Below are 16,042 nucleotides of genomic sequence, written 5' to 3'. Positions count from 1 at the left end.
TAGGAGGCTAGTAAACACATATTTGAGCCTCTGTGTCATGGCATACTTCCTAATCAGTTAAACGAAGTCTGGCTTTGTTTTTCTTTACTGTGCACTGACTTGGAATATAAAGACCCCAGCTGTCACTCAACCCTCAACTGCCAGGGCCAGTCTCAATAAGTAATGTGACTGCAGGCTGAAGTACAAACAGACAGGCGAGGTCTGACACCTGCTGGAGAAGACGATCACTGCGAGAGTTCGTGTTTAGCCAGTTGTGGAAGCAGTTTTTTGTTTTTTGTTTTTTAAGAACTACCAAACGCTACAAGTGAGATCTCATGCTGCCCTGGACCCTAAAACACAACTATCTAATGAATTTGTTAGGACAGCAGTGTTTTCATGAAGTCCTTATTTGACAGTGCAAGCTATCCACTATTTTTCCAATAATTTCTTGTTTAATTCGATATAGCAAGTTATTATATTTTCTAAGAACTAATATGCATAAAGATTTCTAGAAAGATCATTCAAATTCTCAAAAAGTTCACTTCGTGTGGCAGATCGTCTCATCAAAGAGAAACAAAACCCCTTTTAATTGGATCCTCAGCTAATTGCATGATGTCTCCCATGGCACTGCACGGTGAAGTGAAGCATAAGAAGAAAGAAGAATGCTGTCTTTGTTGCGTTTTTGCTGGCTTTGGCTCTGAAAACACTTTGGAAGCACTCTGCCGTGGATCCTGACAGTTTGTGGAAACTGATTTTAGTCTAATTGGAGTGTTGTGTTGTACTGTACTACCGTCCTCGAAACACGCAAAGCCAGGAGTGAAAATATAACAGACAAAAGGTAAGGAAATCAGTGTCCCGAATTTTGGATTTTGTCTGAAATGTCGCCTAATTTCACTTCTCATTTATGATCCACTTTAGGTCACTCGGGTCCTTTTGCCACTCCTAGTGCTGCTCTGTCATACTCTTTGCTTGACTGCAGGACTGGAGCCCTGAGCCTGATCAAAAGTACCACAGCAGCACAGGATCACAGTCATCAAGCCTCTAAAAATACCCAACTCTGTGCTGACCACCTTTCCAAGCTATATTCACCTCTGTGCTCCCCTCTTTGCAGTTCCACTCCTCCTTTGACCTTCCTCACTCCACTGCATGGGGCATCCTTGACTATTACCGTCCCATCGCAGCCTGAGCTTCTCACCACCATCCGCATTCAGATAAAATACCTATCTAATTTGCCACCTCTTGATTGTCTACTTTTGGGTTAACCATTTCTGTGTAACACTAGAACTCATTAGAGTTTGTACCTATACCTCAGAAGCACTAAATGTTCTTTAACCATTGAATGTGCAACGCTCCTCCGTTTCTGCCCCATGCTTATGGTGCCTGCTTTCAAAAAGCAGACATGGTAACAGGAAAAACACTTGTTTAACTTTTAACAACCAGTGGGTGGCGCCATGCATCTTTTACGTACAGTCTATGATGTGAACATATCTTTACAGATTTAATTAAAAGTAAGATGGAATTTCTAATTTGCTAATTATTGAGAGAGAGCGATAGAGAGAGGAAAAAGTCAGCTATTTCCTCTCTTTATATTAGAAAAAAGGATTATCTTTGACTTTTGAAGATAAGGAAGGACTCTCAGAACTTTGCCACTATTTCTTTGACTTTTTATGTCTAAATGCTTACAAATTCAAGCTAAATAGATAACAAAATGCAATTTGAAACACTTGCAATTTTATTTAGTAAAAACTGTAAAGCACCTTTTGTATAATAATCATCCTTCCACAAAAGAGCTATATATATATATTCTGCTATAAATGACCATGCTTTCACTGCACTGCACAATAAAAAATTACTTCATTTGCTTAATTGCGTTGCTTCCTCTTTCAGTGGTGGAAGCTTGAATCAAGCTCACTGGTTCTGGGTCATCACCCAGAGCTTATTACAAACAGTATAAAGGGATCAGCATCTCCCTCCCCTCAGTGTCCCCCAGAAACCTGAACAGAATAATGAGCAGTAAACAGGGAGAGTAGCAGAGAGGCAGAAGAGGGGGGTCTCCAGCTCAAGGGCTGACAAAGAAGGGGGGGTCTCCACAAAGACTCACTCAAGCTGTTGCAGTCACATGGGCAGAGTTTTTTTTCAATAAACCAATGAAAAGAGTTTTACAGCCCAGCCTCGAGTCCTTGTTTTGGATGTCAGTGGCAGCAACATGAGTGAATCCGCACAAGACAGAGTGCCGACGGCAGTGAACCTCCACCTGAACGGGACCGCAGCTTTGGAGCAGCAAGACGAGAACATGAGCTCCGGCCTGTTTGGTACGTAATGTTCTTCTGTTAATTTCTCAGAACTCTTATCATACAGTTTAACCGTTTTTCCCTTTGCTTTCTGCCACCCAGATATCAAAGTGTTTAACTTTGTGATCATCACTTTGGCCTTTTGTATACTTTCCATCACTGGCTTGTACTGCATTACCGTCTGCTACAACCGTTCCAGGTGAGCCTAATGGACTAAAGCATGTTTATAGATATGTGCAACTCCTAGTTTAATTGAGGTAACAGCTGAATGAAATTGTGTATTTGTTTAAATTAAAACTGATAATCTTAAAGAGTGACCAGGTAATCCAAAGTAAAGTTACATGTCAGTGTAATTACTACTGCTTTGTTCAACAGGCAGTCAAAAAGAGCACAATTATACGAGAGCGCAGTGACCCGAGGCGAGCTGGAGGATCCCGTGGCAGTCAAAGCAGTGAAGAGATCGACGAGTTTCATCAACCCTCTCACCTTCTTCAGGAAACCAGAGGCACCAAAGGATAACTCCCGGATCTATTACATCTACAGTAACCCGCTGCCCGTAGGAGGGAAGGATGAAGATGAGGAGGGAGCCAATAAAGCCATTGGCGTACCAGAGGAGCAACAGGTGCTCTCATTGTCTCACTCGTTTCAAGAGTTCGCCAGTGATCCTAAAAGTGGTGTCGTCCTGGACACTCCAATATTTTACATGCAGCTTTAGAGGGTGGGAAACAGTTCTAACAAGATTAGCTAGAGGCACTTGACTCAGTCTGAAAGGTTTGAAGTTTGACACCTCCAGCTATGTGTATGAAAACTTCTCACCAAGATGTGAAGGGCACTACATCAGTTGTACAACCTAGATTCAGTAGTCTGTGATACACTACTCAGAACTACTACTACTGTAGATTTCTTTTGCTCTAAAAGAGTCTGAATAATGTATTCCATGTTTCATGAACACTCAATATATGCTAATAGTTCATCAGAAGTTATTTCCCCTCACAAAACAGTAAGGATATAAAAGTGCTTCTTGCTTTTGACAGATCTTTAATAAAACTGCTGATGTAATGTGCTTTACAAAAGAAGCTGGGTGCGAGACATGGAGAAACATGAGAAAATACAAACGTTTATCACTGCAGAGCAATCAACAGTAATCCTGGGCAAAATGATCATGGTCCTCAGATGATCAGCTGGGTCTCTCTGATCAGCCACTCTAATGCCTCCTGCCTACCCTGCCTCTCCAACTCTGCTCCAACCACCTCCCGACACTTCCTGTGGTACTCATTCACCCAGTCCCGCTGCAGGAGAGGAGAGCCAAGAGTCAAACCACATATACACGGCATAATGTAATACAGGATTTCAATAACATTGCAAGCTGAGAATGTTCATTTTCACTGCACAGAATAAAAAGCTGATAATACTGGATGTGCAGAATTTGAAGTTTTTACCACATATATAACTGTGATAAACTCCAAGTTAGGGCTGTGCGATATGACCAAAATCTCATATCCCGATATTAAGACATCTATTGTCCGATAACGATATAAATCACAAAAATGTAACATTTTCTGTAAATTCTGTGAATCTCGGGCAGCTCGACTTGCGTTAAGTGTTTCCAGCTGGACGTCGTGTATCTGGAGTCGAGTGTTTTAACCGATGCATGAAACGATACATTTTTAGACATAAGTTGTAACAGCCGCCATTTTTTTTTGTGAGTATTTATTACATGGCGTGCTGCGGGGAAAAGCCTGTTCTAACGTTTGAGTCTAAGGTTTATTTTTTAGCACCTGGCGGCTCTTTTTTGCTTCCCATCAGTAAACACTCTGCATCTTTCACGTGATTCAGTTTATTTTGAAAAGTCTCAACAGGATCTTGAGCTTTATTGTGAAAGGTTTATGTGGAACAAGAGAAAGAGTAAACAGTTCATTTTGCGACACCACGAAACAAACGATTGCGTAAAAAATATATCGTTATATCGAACAACCCTACTCCGAGTATACATATACAGATTTTTCTTTTTATCCGAGTACCAAAACCTTACCTCCTTCTGAGTGAGAAGCTCTGTATTCATCATTTTCACTTGGATGGGAACCAGAGTGAGAGGCTCAAATGTCAGACTACCCCTGTTTCTGTAGTTGTACTGCACATACAGACAGAAAAACAAAAACATCATTAATTCATCTCATTATTTTGATACAAATAATTAAAAGTAAAGAACATCTTAATGGTTATAACGACTCATAGATATTTAGAGAATGTGTAAAAAAAGAAAGTCGTATGTTTGATCTACTGCATTTCTGAACATTCATTTGACCCGTTTTAACACGTACTTTGGGCTTAGCTGGTACAACGAGGACCACATTTTCCAGACGAATGCCAAAAGATCCATCTTCATAGTATCCAGGTTCTACAAAGAAATAACACACACAAACACACAAATTATAGCCAGCTGAGCTTTGGTAGCCTTATCCTCCTAGGACGTGGCGTCCACACATGTGGACATCACATTTTGGGTTTTCTAGACTAAAATACTACATTTTGCTCTACAAGTGCCTGATATCCACTTACGAGGACATTAGACTGCCACTAATCTATCAAAAAGTGAATGTCCTGATATGTGGATCCGTTTTTTCTCAGAAACAAAAGTCAGTTTTTTTTTAAAAACAAACAAACACGTAATTCTTTGTTTTTACATTCATCCCAATCAGCCCAAATAGCAAAGAGAAAGAAAAAAATGCATGCCATGAAAGAGTTCGGGTACTTAGGAGGTTAAATTTGGATATTTTTATATGATTTTCTTTCAGTCTCTGGAAAAACTACAGGTTCCTCTTTTGACTTGTACACTACTTGGATAAGCAGATATCTCCAGAGGAGATACAATGATGTAGCAGTTTTTGACTGTATTATATCACAGAAAAAAATAGAAGGTTAATGGAAAAAGTCAATTAATTATTGACTTTGTTTCATTTCCAGTGTACTCACGGTATTTATTGTTTTAGCTCTTTCCTGCTGCTGGGGTTTCTCTGAATAACTGGACATTTATTAATCGAACAGCTGCTCTGTAAACACTGCAAATGCAACAGATTCTTCATTTTATGATCCATTATACAGTAGATCATACCATCGCTGACAATCATGCCGGCCTCCAGCGGTTCATCTGCGAAGGTTTTGTAGCTGATGCCGCAAGGCCCCTCGTGAACGTTGAGGAAACAGCCCACCCCGTGACCTGTACCATGGAGGTAGTCCAGCCCAGACTCCCACAGGGCTGCACGGGCAAACGAATCCAAGAGGTGGCCTGGTAAAGGAATAGAGGTTTAGATCAAAATGTCAAAGGTCTTTTACTTCTCTGCTTGTGCATGTTAAAATACTGAGTGTATGATCATAAAATACTGGTGGCAGCCAGTGGTAACTCTTAGCCTACTAGTAGATGCACCTGTGGTAATAATTTCAAACTTCCATGTCCCCTGGCAGGGTGACAGCTTCCGGCTTTTTACGCGATATAATCATAACACGATTGTTCTTCCTTTGGCGTAAGACACAGTTCAAGATTGTAAGTAAACAAGCTTGATTGGCCAAAAAGATGCCCGTGTTATGAGCGACAAAATGTTTATCTTGTAGAAATAAAACATTTGTATTCCTGAATAGACAGAACAAGTACTAATCACCGTGAGTCATCTGGAACTTTGTTAGCTATTTTGGTGTAAAATCGTCATTTTTAACATCAGTGTACTGAAAACAACATCAGCATAGTCTTAACGACAGAGCCGAGTGCTGCACCTTTTGTTCCATTGGGGAAAATGGCAGCGCTGACAGCTATGTGTCCCTTCAGTACGTAGGTAAAGCATTCCTATGAGGAAAATAGCACACATATTACAAAGATACATATAATAGTCTTTGTAAATAAACAGTACTGAGTCAACCTAAGTGTAATTCAATTAAATTAACCGGTGGCAGGAAATATTCTGAGCAATCGCACAAACTTACCTTCTCAAAAGCAGATGGTGTCCCGAAGTGCATGGTACGTGTGACGTCTGTTGTTCCATCACTGCAAAAGACGTAAAGAGGTAACTGATTATCCTAAAGACATCTGCTCTGCAGCATTTAAAAACAACCTTACTTACACGTATTGAGCTCCAGAGTCGATGAGATAAACTTCATTTACGGTGAGGGTCCTGTTGGTCTCAGGCAGTGGTCTACAAGCAAAAACATGAAATCACAGATACAAGCTAAAACTATGAATTAACAAAAATGACACAAATACAGTTTTTATTTGCAAACTAACCTGTAATGTATGATCGCTCCATGTGGACCAACACTGGAAATTGTTGGGAAGCTGAGACCCACAAAATCTTTCTGCTGACTGAAAAAAGTGCAAGAAAATGGTAAGCATTAATGACAGCCATAATTATACCATGAGAAATATTTTAAATATTTACATTGGAGAGACCAAACAGCCACTTCACAAGTGCATGGCACAACACAGAAGAGCCACCTCCACAGGACAAGACTCAGCAGTCCATCTGCATCTTAACGATAAAGGACACTCTTTCGAGGATGCCAGTGTTCACATTTTGGACAGAGAGGACAGATGGTTTGAAAGAGGAGTGAAAGAAGCCATCTATGTCCACTGTGAGCGACCATCTTTGAACAGAGGCGGGGGTTTACGACACCAACTCTCTGCCATCTATAATCCAGTTTTGAGTTCCCTCCCCAGACGCCTTAACGCCCACTCACATCCTGGGCCATCTGACCTCAGGAATTCGCATGATAAGGTGGGGCCAGGTTTCACAATGAACACACCCGAAACTCTGGCTGATGGGGACCCACGCCCAGTTTCACACCTTGGCTCAGGTGATTAGAGGATCATCAGGGGGTCCTTTTGTCCCTCTGTGGGGGGATACTCCCACTAGGTTTATATCTGGGACTCTCCACCATTTGACCTTAGAACTGAAGTAGCTTCTCGGATGAGAGGTGAAATGTCTTCAAGCAACTTAAAGAAGTCCAGACGCTTTTCTGTGCAAGCTCCTTTGACTATGATGACCTGGATGACTGAGAACCTTCACAGACATTTTAAATTAAAAAAGAAAACCAATTATTATTTTTTTCTGTTATTTTTCCGAGATGCAACTGTTTCTTGATGACAGCTTTGGTTTCAAAAGGTAGCCACATGCAATAGTTCTTAATTACCAGTTAAGTGGTAACAGACAAATTTCTTCTTTTTAATGTGATTGAGATGATCGGGGTTTGTTGTTATACAGCAAACAGCTACATTTTAATCAATAACAACTTCTCCGCCTGCTTCCAGCACTTCCTGCTAGCACCTGGTGGGAGTTTGTTTCCCATATTTGCACTATTTTTGCTTACTATAGAAAAGGCAAATGTGCCATTTATTAGTTTTAAAAAAAGTATTTTTTTAAATGACATATGACACTTTCACCTTTTTACCCCAGAGGGATAAAAATATTGCAAAAGCTTAATACCAGGTTAAGATTAATACCAGAACTTCAGCACTTTGTTTTCTTCCTATGTCCAGTAGAGGGAGCTGTGACCATTCTGTGCTCTGCACACTTTTACTCTGCAAGTTTACACAGGGGCTTCAAACCAAATAGCCTTACATCTGAGTGGGTTTAAAGGAAAAAACAAACCCCCCCCCAAAAAAAACTATTATCAAGGTCGCACAGTGACCGAGAGAATTCAAGCACACTGAAACGTAAGTAAATCGTAACAGATAGAAAAAATGCTAAAAAAAAAAAAAAAAAAAAAAGTACACAAAACAACAGAAATAAAAAGCAAAAGAAAAGGCTCACAAAACAAATAAACAAAACCGTCACAGAACACAAGAAACTTAAGTTTTAGGAGACAATAAAGTGACGGACCAGCCATGGAAGTGATGAGCTCACAGTAAACATCTAACAGAAACTCTGCTTCCTGCTTCTTTTCAGCGTGCCACAGTGCACACCTTCACATTTTTGTGTGATTTTGTTTGCACCGTAAGTTTGCATCAGTACAGGTTCACTAACGACATTCAATGAAGGTGCACCTGTTTTGCATCATATATGTATATTTATACACGACTTGTCTTGTTTTGAAAGGGGCTTCGTATTGTGATTATATTTTAGTTTTCCATAAAGAAAAGAGCTTAGAGAAGTGAATGCATTTTAGAAATACAGTTGTAAACGCTTGCTTATAATTAAAACATAATCGGCCCAGTTTCAGACAAGTGACAATAAGTGATCTTAATCCATCCATGTGATGGCAGACAGAGGTTCCCGTTTCTGGTAAAGACGGCTATGTGCTCTATTTTTACCTTACCATTTAATTAAAAACCTTTTCAGTTGCACATGAGGGAGGATGCAGATTGGAACTGCACCAGCATCTTTTAAAGACATCCTTTCCAAGAAGGAAGCTGTTGAAGCTAAACTGGATGAGCTTGATCAACGTTATGTTAAACAAAAAAGCAAAACAAAACACACCTACGTAATTCTTCTGCCTTATCAGCAGCAGATATCTCAGTCACGTTGCCGTTTGGAATCTGTAAAAAAAACCAACGCATGTGAAACTCAACAAGGAGACAACAAGGAAGACGTTAAAGCTCATGACAAAATGTCATGTGACCATAGCATTCCTACACTCACAGTGAAAAAAAATGAAACGTGTGTTTCCTGGAGTAAGTGAAAATGTGTATAGAGGGTCTTTCCCTTACAGTACAAGGCAACTGTTGTGATTAGGTGCTATATGAACTGAATTCATGAAAATAAGATTAAAAAACAAAACAAAAAAAATACGATACCTCCTTTTCCAACCAAGCAAAGAGTTCACAAAGTGCCACTGCATCTTTGATCTGTTGGCAAAAGCACAAACACACAGTTTATAAAAATATTAGACACACTAATATGTTTTACACTACATATTTCAGGGGTCAGTGATTCTTACATGTGCCATTTTCATGCCTTGAATCTCTGTGGCATTTTTCACAGCTTTGCCGAGGCAGAGTGGAGTGTAGGGAATTGGAGATCGGTGAGTCTTTACCCCCCCCCCCAAAAAAAAAACAAAAAAAAACATCAGGAGAAAACATTAAACATGCAGCTCTTTTACTATTTTTTTAAATATATTCATACTAAATGAGAAATATTTATTGTATTTTGCTGTATTTTTATAAATGTAATGAACCAGTTTCACATCGGGTAGAGCAGATTCATGTTACATATTAAGAGTTGTTAGTTTTGCTAAAGTTACAATATATTTTTCAAGTTTTACTTGCTAATGCAGGTGAGAAAATGAGTATTTCTACCAGACACTTAAATGTCTGTAATCTTATAAGTCTCTGTCCTATTTCTGAGAATTTAAAACATAGCATGTTTTAAAAAATCTGACCCTATAATCTGAGAATGTGTCATCTGATAGGTACGAGGAAACAGACAGGCAATATTTTTCTAAACTGTAAAAACTCTCTGACATTTACAAATAACCCCTGAGCCATAAAGTACTCAGGTATGTTTTTACCAACCACTGGTATTTAAAGCAGATACTACTTCTTCATATTTGTGTAAACAGACACGACCTAGATGCAATCCAGCTTGTTTTGGGGTTTTTTTTAATCTTCTTTTGTGAACACCAGAAGCCAACGATGAGCCTCTAAACATGAACTATTTATATCTACAGTGAGGAAACGATCACTGCTGAATTTATGAGACCAAACAGCTTTTAAAGGATGCTAAAGACAAGATTTTAGACCTGCATGAGCCTGGAACTGTTGGTACGATTATTCAGAAGTGGCCAATATACAAAATGACCTTCAACCACCCTTTGTCTGCAGCTCCATGTAAGACCTTGCCTCATGGGTGGTTGGCAAGGATGTCTTACTTTAGTGCTTGGCAACAAGGATTTCTCCACCAAGGACTACGTCATGTTCTGCTTGAGGATTGAATACTTATTTCACTCTCTGATATGAAAATCAGTTTATAACTTTTATGTAACGTGTTTGTTTTGGATTTGCAGTCGATATTCTGTCTCTTCCTGTTCAAATGAAACTACCACATGAATTACAGCACGTTCACGTCTTCATAAGGGAGCAAACTTACAAATTTAGCAGTGACTCAAGTAATGATTTCCCTCTTGATTAATCATTTCTCTCACCTTAGGGATGACCTGTGTGAGAGCACAACTGGCTTTATCACAAATCCACACTTTGTCCTTTGGGCCAAGTGCAGCACAGATGGCCTGGAGCTCAGTGTAGACCGACTCATACGGAAATGTCTGGATACTGAGCTCAGGTTTGCTAGGGGAGTCCAGCTGCAGATGCTCTCTCATTGCAGGGTCAGAAAGACGCTTGAGGTCCACAAAAAACCTGCAGAGAGGAAAGGGTTGCTGAGTGAAAAAGTGAAATGGTTAACACAGGAGGAAACCCTGTTCCTCTGGCTTTGGGAGGTGTAATCTGGATGTGCCCTTAACTAGCTACTAAATACATACAGTGTATATATCGCAATACATATAGTATACAATCTGGTTGCATACAATTATCTTTCATTAGCACTAACAGATGTGATTGCACTAAACACAATGAAAATGCACTTCAGTTATTCTGACATCTCTCACTGTCTAAGAGATGTCTTAACTACTGTCTAAGTTTTACAGTAAAGCACTGTTTGTCCAAATTCATAATCACTGATGCATTATACTGGACGTCACCTTATTGTATTCATTCCCACAATGGTATATGCAAAGAAAACTGGGTTGTACTCAATGTCTGCCCCGCGAAGGTTGAAAAGCCCTGAGAAAACAAAACGATAAGATGGCAGATTAAAAAAATTAAACAAACAAAAGAAAAAAAAGAAATACCCTATTCTTCCTTCTATTATGATGCATCACATAGCAATGAATACTTTAATTCTCATGAAACAATGAGCCAGTATGAAGTGGGTGGTGTAAAATATCAGTGTTATTATTGAACTGTCATTCATCCTTACAGGTTTCATCTCTATAATCTACAACTATAATCTGCTGGTTGAAGCCATCCAGCCCTAAATGTTACCTGCTGACAATCAAAATAAGTCTTCATCTAATAAACAGGACAATCAGAAACAAGAGCAAATAAAGCACGGTGAACGCTGAGATCCTTGAATCTAAAGCAGTGGTTCTTAACCTGGGTTCGATCGAACCCTAGGGGTTCGGTGAGTCGGTCTCAGGGGTTCAGCGGAGCCTCCACCATGACATGTACAGTTCATTTTGTGCACCAATAAAAAAATACATCTATGCCTTGAATTTGAAAAAAAAAAAAAAAAAAAATCACCTTTTATTTTTCACTAAAGAGGGGTTCAGTGAATGCGCATATGAAACTGGTGGGGTTCGGTACCTCCAACAAGGTTAAGAACCACTGATCTAAAGGGACACTCGCACATGTGTCCTCTACTTGTTATCATGTACCGAACAGTAATATTTAAATCATGCACATTGAAGAGCTTAGCTGAACTGCACTCAGGAGCAGGATAGGAAAACTGAACCGTACACGCAATCTCATCCAGTGCTGTTGCAACAAACCAGGTGATCTTCCTCTCTGACATCTTGGCTCGCAGCGTTGTGATCTTGTCTTGCCAGGAAATACCTACACAAAGCATAAATAACACACAAAGACACAAGTTTGTTTCATACAATGCCTATACATCTAGTTACTCAAGACTGGAAACGTAATTAAAAAGGCCATTAAACTGTGTCTAGATTATGTGGATTTCTAAAAGTATTACACAATTTTTTTTAATTTAAAAAAAAAAAAAAAAAAAAAAAAAAAAAAAAAAAAAAAAAAAAAAAAAAAACACCAGACGAACACTTAATAAGCTACTATTAAAAATAAAAAGAGGCTACATGTAAAATGGTTTTAATGCTATTTAATTGCACTGACCAGTGAAGTCTAATCCCAGGCTACGGAGTTGTGTGCTGGGTCTTTCTGGTCGGTCCGGCCAGACGGCATCGATAAGGTTATCCTGCACTGCTACCAACGAGTGGCCAGCACTGGACAGAGCCTTGAACATGTTCTTCCATTGGTCTGAAACACAATATGAGATTTCTTAACAAGCACAAATACCAAATAAAAAAAACCATAGTGTTACTTCATATGGACAACAGAGTCACACTCTGCAGTAATATCAGCCAGCACGCATAGTTTCATAGTCCAACCAGCTAATCTCATGAAGCTCATGCTGATTAAGTCGTATTAACCTACTTACAGTTATTGCAAGCTGCATGGCAACCCACATCCACCCAAATTTGTCCTTTCATTCGGTTTTTGACAATTCAGATAACTTTATTTATCTCCCTGTGGGTATTAGATGATGTCTTATCTGTTGTCAACCATGTGTGCTCTTCTATACTGTGCTATTGATATAAATTTGAAGTTAAAAAGAAATGGCCATCGATTGTAAACAATATTCTTCTGATTATACAGATCCTAACTGAATTTTTATTTATTTAGGGTGATTTGTGGGTCTGAAGTGGAGACGCTGCAGGCTGCCTCTACTCTACAACACAATGCAAGTGTATTTGTCTGAGAGCTTACGAATTCCTCCATTTTTTTTGTGCAAGTTAAAATCTAATAAGATGAGCTAGAAATGTTCAAATCATGCACTCTTGTTGCATACTGGAATATTTCCTTTAGCCTCGGTTGCCTCACTGCAGCATGAGTGGTTTTCCAAGTAAAGCTTGCAATGCTAATTCACTGAACTAACATGAATATGATACTGTAGCTTACCAGCAGCAATGATCCAAGGATCTACTCCCACTTTTGAGTTTTCAGGAAGAACACTGATCAGCCAGTCTTCCTGTGAGGGCGTCTCCTTCAGCCCTGTATATGATTATTAAAATCAGTTTATGACACCTTCAAGACATGTGAATGTATAATATAAATGACTCATACCAATGTGGAAGATGGAATACTAAAATGTATGAGTGTCTACACTCGGTGCGGACACAAATAGTGTCTAAACTCAAGTCTGGGACACTTTTTCCAGTCTTAGAATAAATAAACATTCTGACTTATTGTCTAGCTGTGACTCAAGCCTTATTACTCATGCTGTGATAGATCTAAATGTCCATGTTGTGCCTGTGCAGCTGCTCCATTAGAGAGCCTCAAACTTTAAAAGCGCATGTAGTTAAATTTAACTTTTTAAATGAGAAGAAAAAAGATCCGTTGGTGTTTGTACTTTATGTAACAGAGAGAGATTTTTTCATCACTGAAACACCAAGGTGGACATTACCCATCTTCATCAGGGTCCAGTTGTTGTCCATCTGCTGGTTGGCTTGCAGGAAGTATCGGCCATCAGTCCACATTGCAGCATGCTGCTCTGTAACGATGGCTGTGCCTGAATGGCAAAGTATGGAAGAAATTTTGTTCAGCACTTTCTTTTGGCTACTTGGCTTTATTTGTACAAAAAGCATATCTATTCATTTCTCTGAAGCAACATATAAGGTTTATACCTCTGAAATGACAGCAGTGAACAAGCAGCCTGAGAAAGAGTGAATTCTTCTTGTCTCGTGTAAAACTGTGGTTATGTCAGGGCAAAAGGCCAGATTTCCACAGTGTTTTCTTACGTTTAAAAAAACAACAAAACAAAAAAAAAACAACACCTTTCTTGAAAGTTCACAGCCTTTAATGGGAAAGAAAACTACTTTTCAACATGAAACTAGGTGCACTGGTGTTTTTTGTTCTGCTTTACCCTTAACAAACGAGTCTGAACGAGAGATATCAAATATCATTCTGAGTTATCAAATGTTCCAGATTTTTTTGCAGTGAAAATGTTTGATTATACCTACACTTGAGTGTGCAATGGGAATCATGCACAAGCAATACAAACCTGCAGAGCCGTCGAATCCAGAGATGAATTCACGTCTGCAGTCACACGGTGCAATGTATTCACTCTGAAAGTCACAGGGACACGGGAGAAATCAGCTTCATTAACAATCACTGTGAAGTGGCCATCCACCCAACAAACATTTTAATTGCCACCATCGCTGCTAGTCATGTGCATGAAGAAAAGGGCAGGGTTAGGGAAGTGTAATGAGCAAAGGGCTACAATCAGTTGCAAAGGTCAGACAAGACCATGAGAAGTAAATTAAAGTGAATTAAGAAGTGAATTGAGTTCACAGTGAGAAGGGAAATTAGAGAAGGGACAGAAGTAAGAGGAGCAGCTGAGAGATTTTCCATGCGTCTTGCTAACGGGTTGTGTAAAGATATTTATTGTAGTAAATGTGATTTGATTTACCTGATGTGCATCTCCAGATGGGATTATGTAGGCTTGTATAGGCTCAGAGAAGTATTTACAGTTCTTCATTGCCTGACGGAGCTGCCTGAGCAGCTCTCCAGTTATCTTTGGAGACATAGCCTTTTCTGAATGGCAAAGGAGATATGTTTGAAAGAAGTCAAGAAAAACATTAAAATAAAAAAAAATAAAAAATCTAAACATACATAGTTTAAAAAAAAGCAATCTCAAAATGCATCATAAGATAGGCTCTAGTTTCTTGTCAAAGCACAGATCAGTGTCCAAAAACACTGATACACCAGTACTCAATAGGTAATCAGATAGTCTGGTACAATTCCAAAACACAGATGTGGTTCTTTAGAGATTACCTGACTTTTCGGATGGCATGTTGAATTCAGATGACTGAAACTGAACAGACTGACGACAACCTACCAAACTATTCACGTGGAGCTCAAAGTCACAGGCCACACCTGGACCTTTATTCTGCTGCAGTATGCTGAATAAGCAACTGTTACTGAAGTCAGAGTTAAATATTAAAAGAATAAGCTGACTGGGTTGAGGTGGCATTTGTGTGACCCTTTGTACCACAATAATCACCTACAGCAGTGGATTCCCCCATCACTCTCCACAGTGAGTGTGAGGCTGTGTAAAAAGAATCCACAAACCGACCAATCAGGTAGCAGTATTGTACATCGATGAGGTCTCCTATTGGCTAGAAGCTCAGCGTGCGGTTGTTGTTTACAAGTTGACATGAAATGAATCAGCTGCATTCAGTATCTGAACCACTAGCTAGTTAATTTTCTCAATAAAATCCAATTATTGTATCTGAGTGTGTTTTTAAAAAGTAATAAAACAGACAAACGCAGAGTCTGTAGCCGACTTTTGTTTCCATTAAGGCATCACTTTTTTTCCTTGAAAAGGCCAAACAGAACACACAAATAACTAATTCATTCCGAGTATCGGCGATGGATTTACATGTGGGTGTGGTAACACACCGGTGGAATATTAGGAAAGTTGCTAGCTAATTATCCAGCTTTACAGCTGAAAGGAAGCGCTTTTCTCGCAGCTTTCGTGACAGACAATACTACAGGCGTGGGCGGACTGGTCGTTTTCCTCGTTTTGAAAACAGTCCACAGCCTTCTGTACTCGCGCTGAGTCGCCTTGAAACAAAACGCTAGCATTTCAATCCGCAGCTAGCGACCATAAAACGGTAAAGTAGCCCCCCGCATGCAGCCAGTGAAGTGCTGAATACACACCCGGTGGTTTCGCCTTGAAAATGCGACACTCAGATTTAAAATCGAAGCGCTCTTTTAACCAGCTCGGACCTTGTGTTAATTTACAAAACAGGAGGCTGCCATTTCGTTGTTGACGTTTGTGGTCACGTGACTGTAGCTTCTTCCAGTAGACGTAGCGGGATCCAGACTCGCCTCTTCCTCTGTGAATAATTCATGCGCTCTCTACTGCAAACACATAAACGAAATACCATTTCATTAATATTTAAGACTGTGTCCACGCAGTAGATCTCTGAGAGTG

General features: G+C 39.6%; 2 protein-coding genes across 3 annotated transcripts; one reads left to right on the top strand and one right to left on the bottom strand.

Annotated features, from left to right (window-relative positions):
- The first annotated feature begins 2,051 nt into the window (after nucleotides 1-2,051).
- LOC147328202 (uncharacterized) lies at nucleotides 2,052-3,678 on the top strand. The gene is made up of 3 exons (XM_086296422.1): nucleotides 2,052-2,291; nucleotides 2,373-2,469; nucleotides 2,646-3,678. Exons 1-3 carry the CDS (start codon nucleotides 2,186-2,188, stop codon nucleotides 2,983-2,985), a joined length of 543 nt encoding a protein of 180 aa, XP_086152548.1. The 5' UTR covers nucleotides 2,052-2,185; the 3' UTR covers nucleotides 2,986-3,678.
- Nucleotides 3,367-15,892, bottom strand: xpnpep1 (X-prolyl aminopeptidase (aminopeptidase P) 1, soluble). Of its 2 annotated transcripts, none has more exons than XM_086296421.1 (20): nucleotides 15,766-15,892; nucleotides 14,513-14,637; nucleotides 14,105-14,168; nucleotides 13,508-13,612; nucleotides 13,003-13,095; nucleotides 12,157-12,300; nucleotides 11,767-11,862; nucleotides 10,950-11,031; nucleotides 10,398-10,608; nucleotides 9,195-9,284; nucleotides 9,052-9,102; nucleotides 8,735-8,793; nucleotides 6,544-6,621; nucleotides 6,383-6,454; nucleotides 6,246-6,306; nucleotides 6,039-6,108; nucleotides 5,383-5,556; nucleotides 4,592-4,668; nucleotides 4,303-4,401; nucleotides 3,367-3,559 (listed from the first exon to the last, which is right to left on the bottom strand). In XM_086296421.1, the coding sequence occupies exons 2-20, from the start codon at nucleotides 14,627-14,629 to the stop codon at nucleotides 3,440-3,442; spliced, it is 1,863 nt and encodes a 620-aa protein (XP_086152547.1). In that variant the 5' UTR covers nucleotides 14,630-14,637; nucleotides 15,766-15,892; the 3' UTR covers nucleotides 3,367-3,439. The 2 variants fall into 2 exon arrangements, with proteins under 2 accessions (XP_086152547.1, XP_086152546.1); XM_086296420.1 differs by lacking the exon at nucleotides 15,766-15,892 and adding an exon at nucleotides 14,878-15,641.
- Between the last annotated feature and the right edge of the window lie 150 nt (nucleotides 15,893-16,042).

This window comes from Aulonocara sp. 'chitande type north' Nkhata Bay, linkage group LG6 (assembly GCF_057382095.1).
Source record: "Aulonocara sp. 'chitande type north' Nkhata Bay isolate Kocher_YH1m ecotype deep benthic linkage group LG6, A_spYH_male_GT1.1, whole genome shotgun sequence".
In the NCBI taxonomy this organism is placed as follows: Eukaryota; Metazoa; Chordata; class Actinopteri; order Cichliformes; family Cichlidae; genus Aulonocara; species Aulonocara sp. 'chitande type north' Nkhata Bay.
The sequence above is the reverse complement of the archived record's forward strand: the minus strand, read 5'-3'. Positions and strand labels throughout refer to the sequence as shown.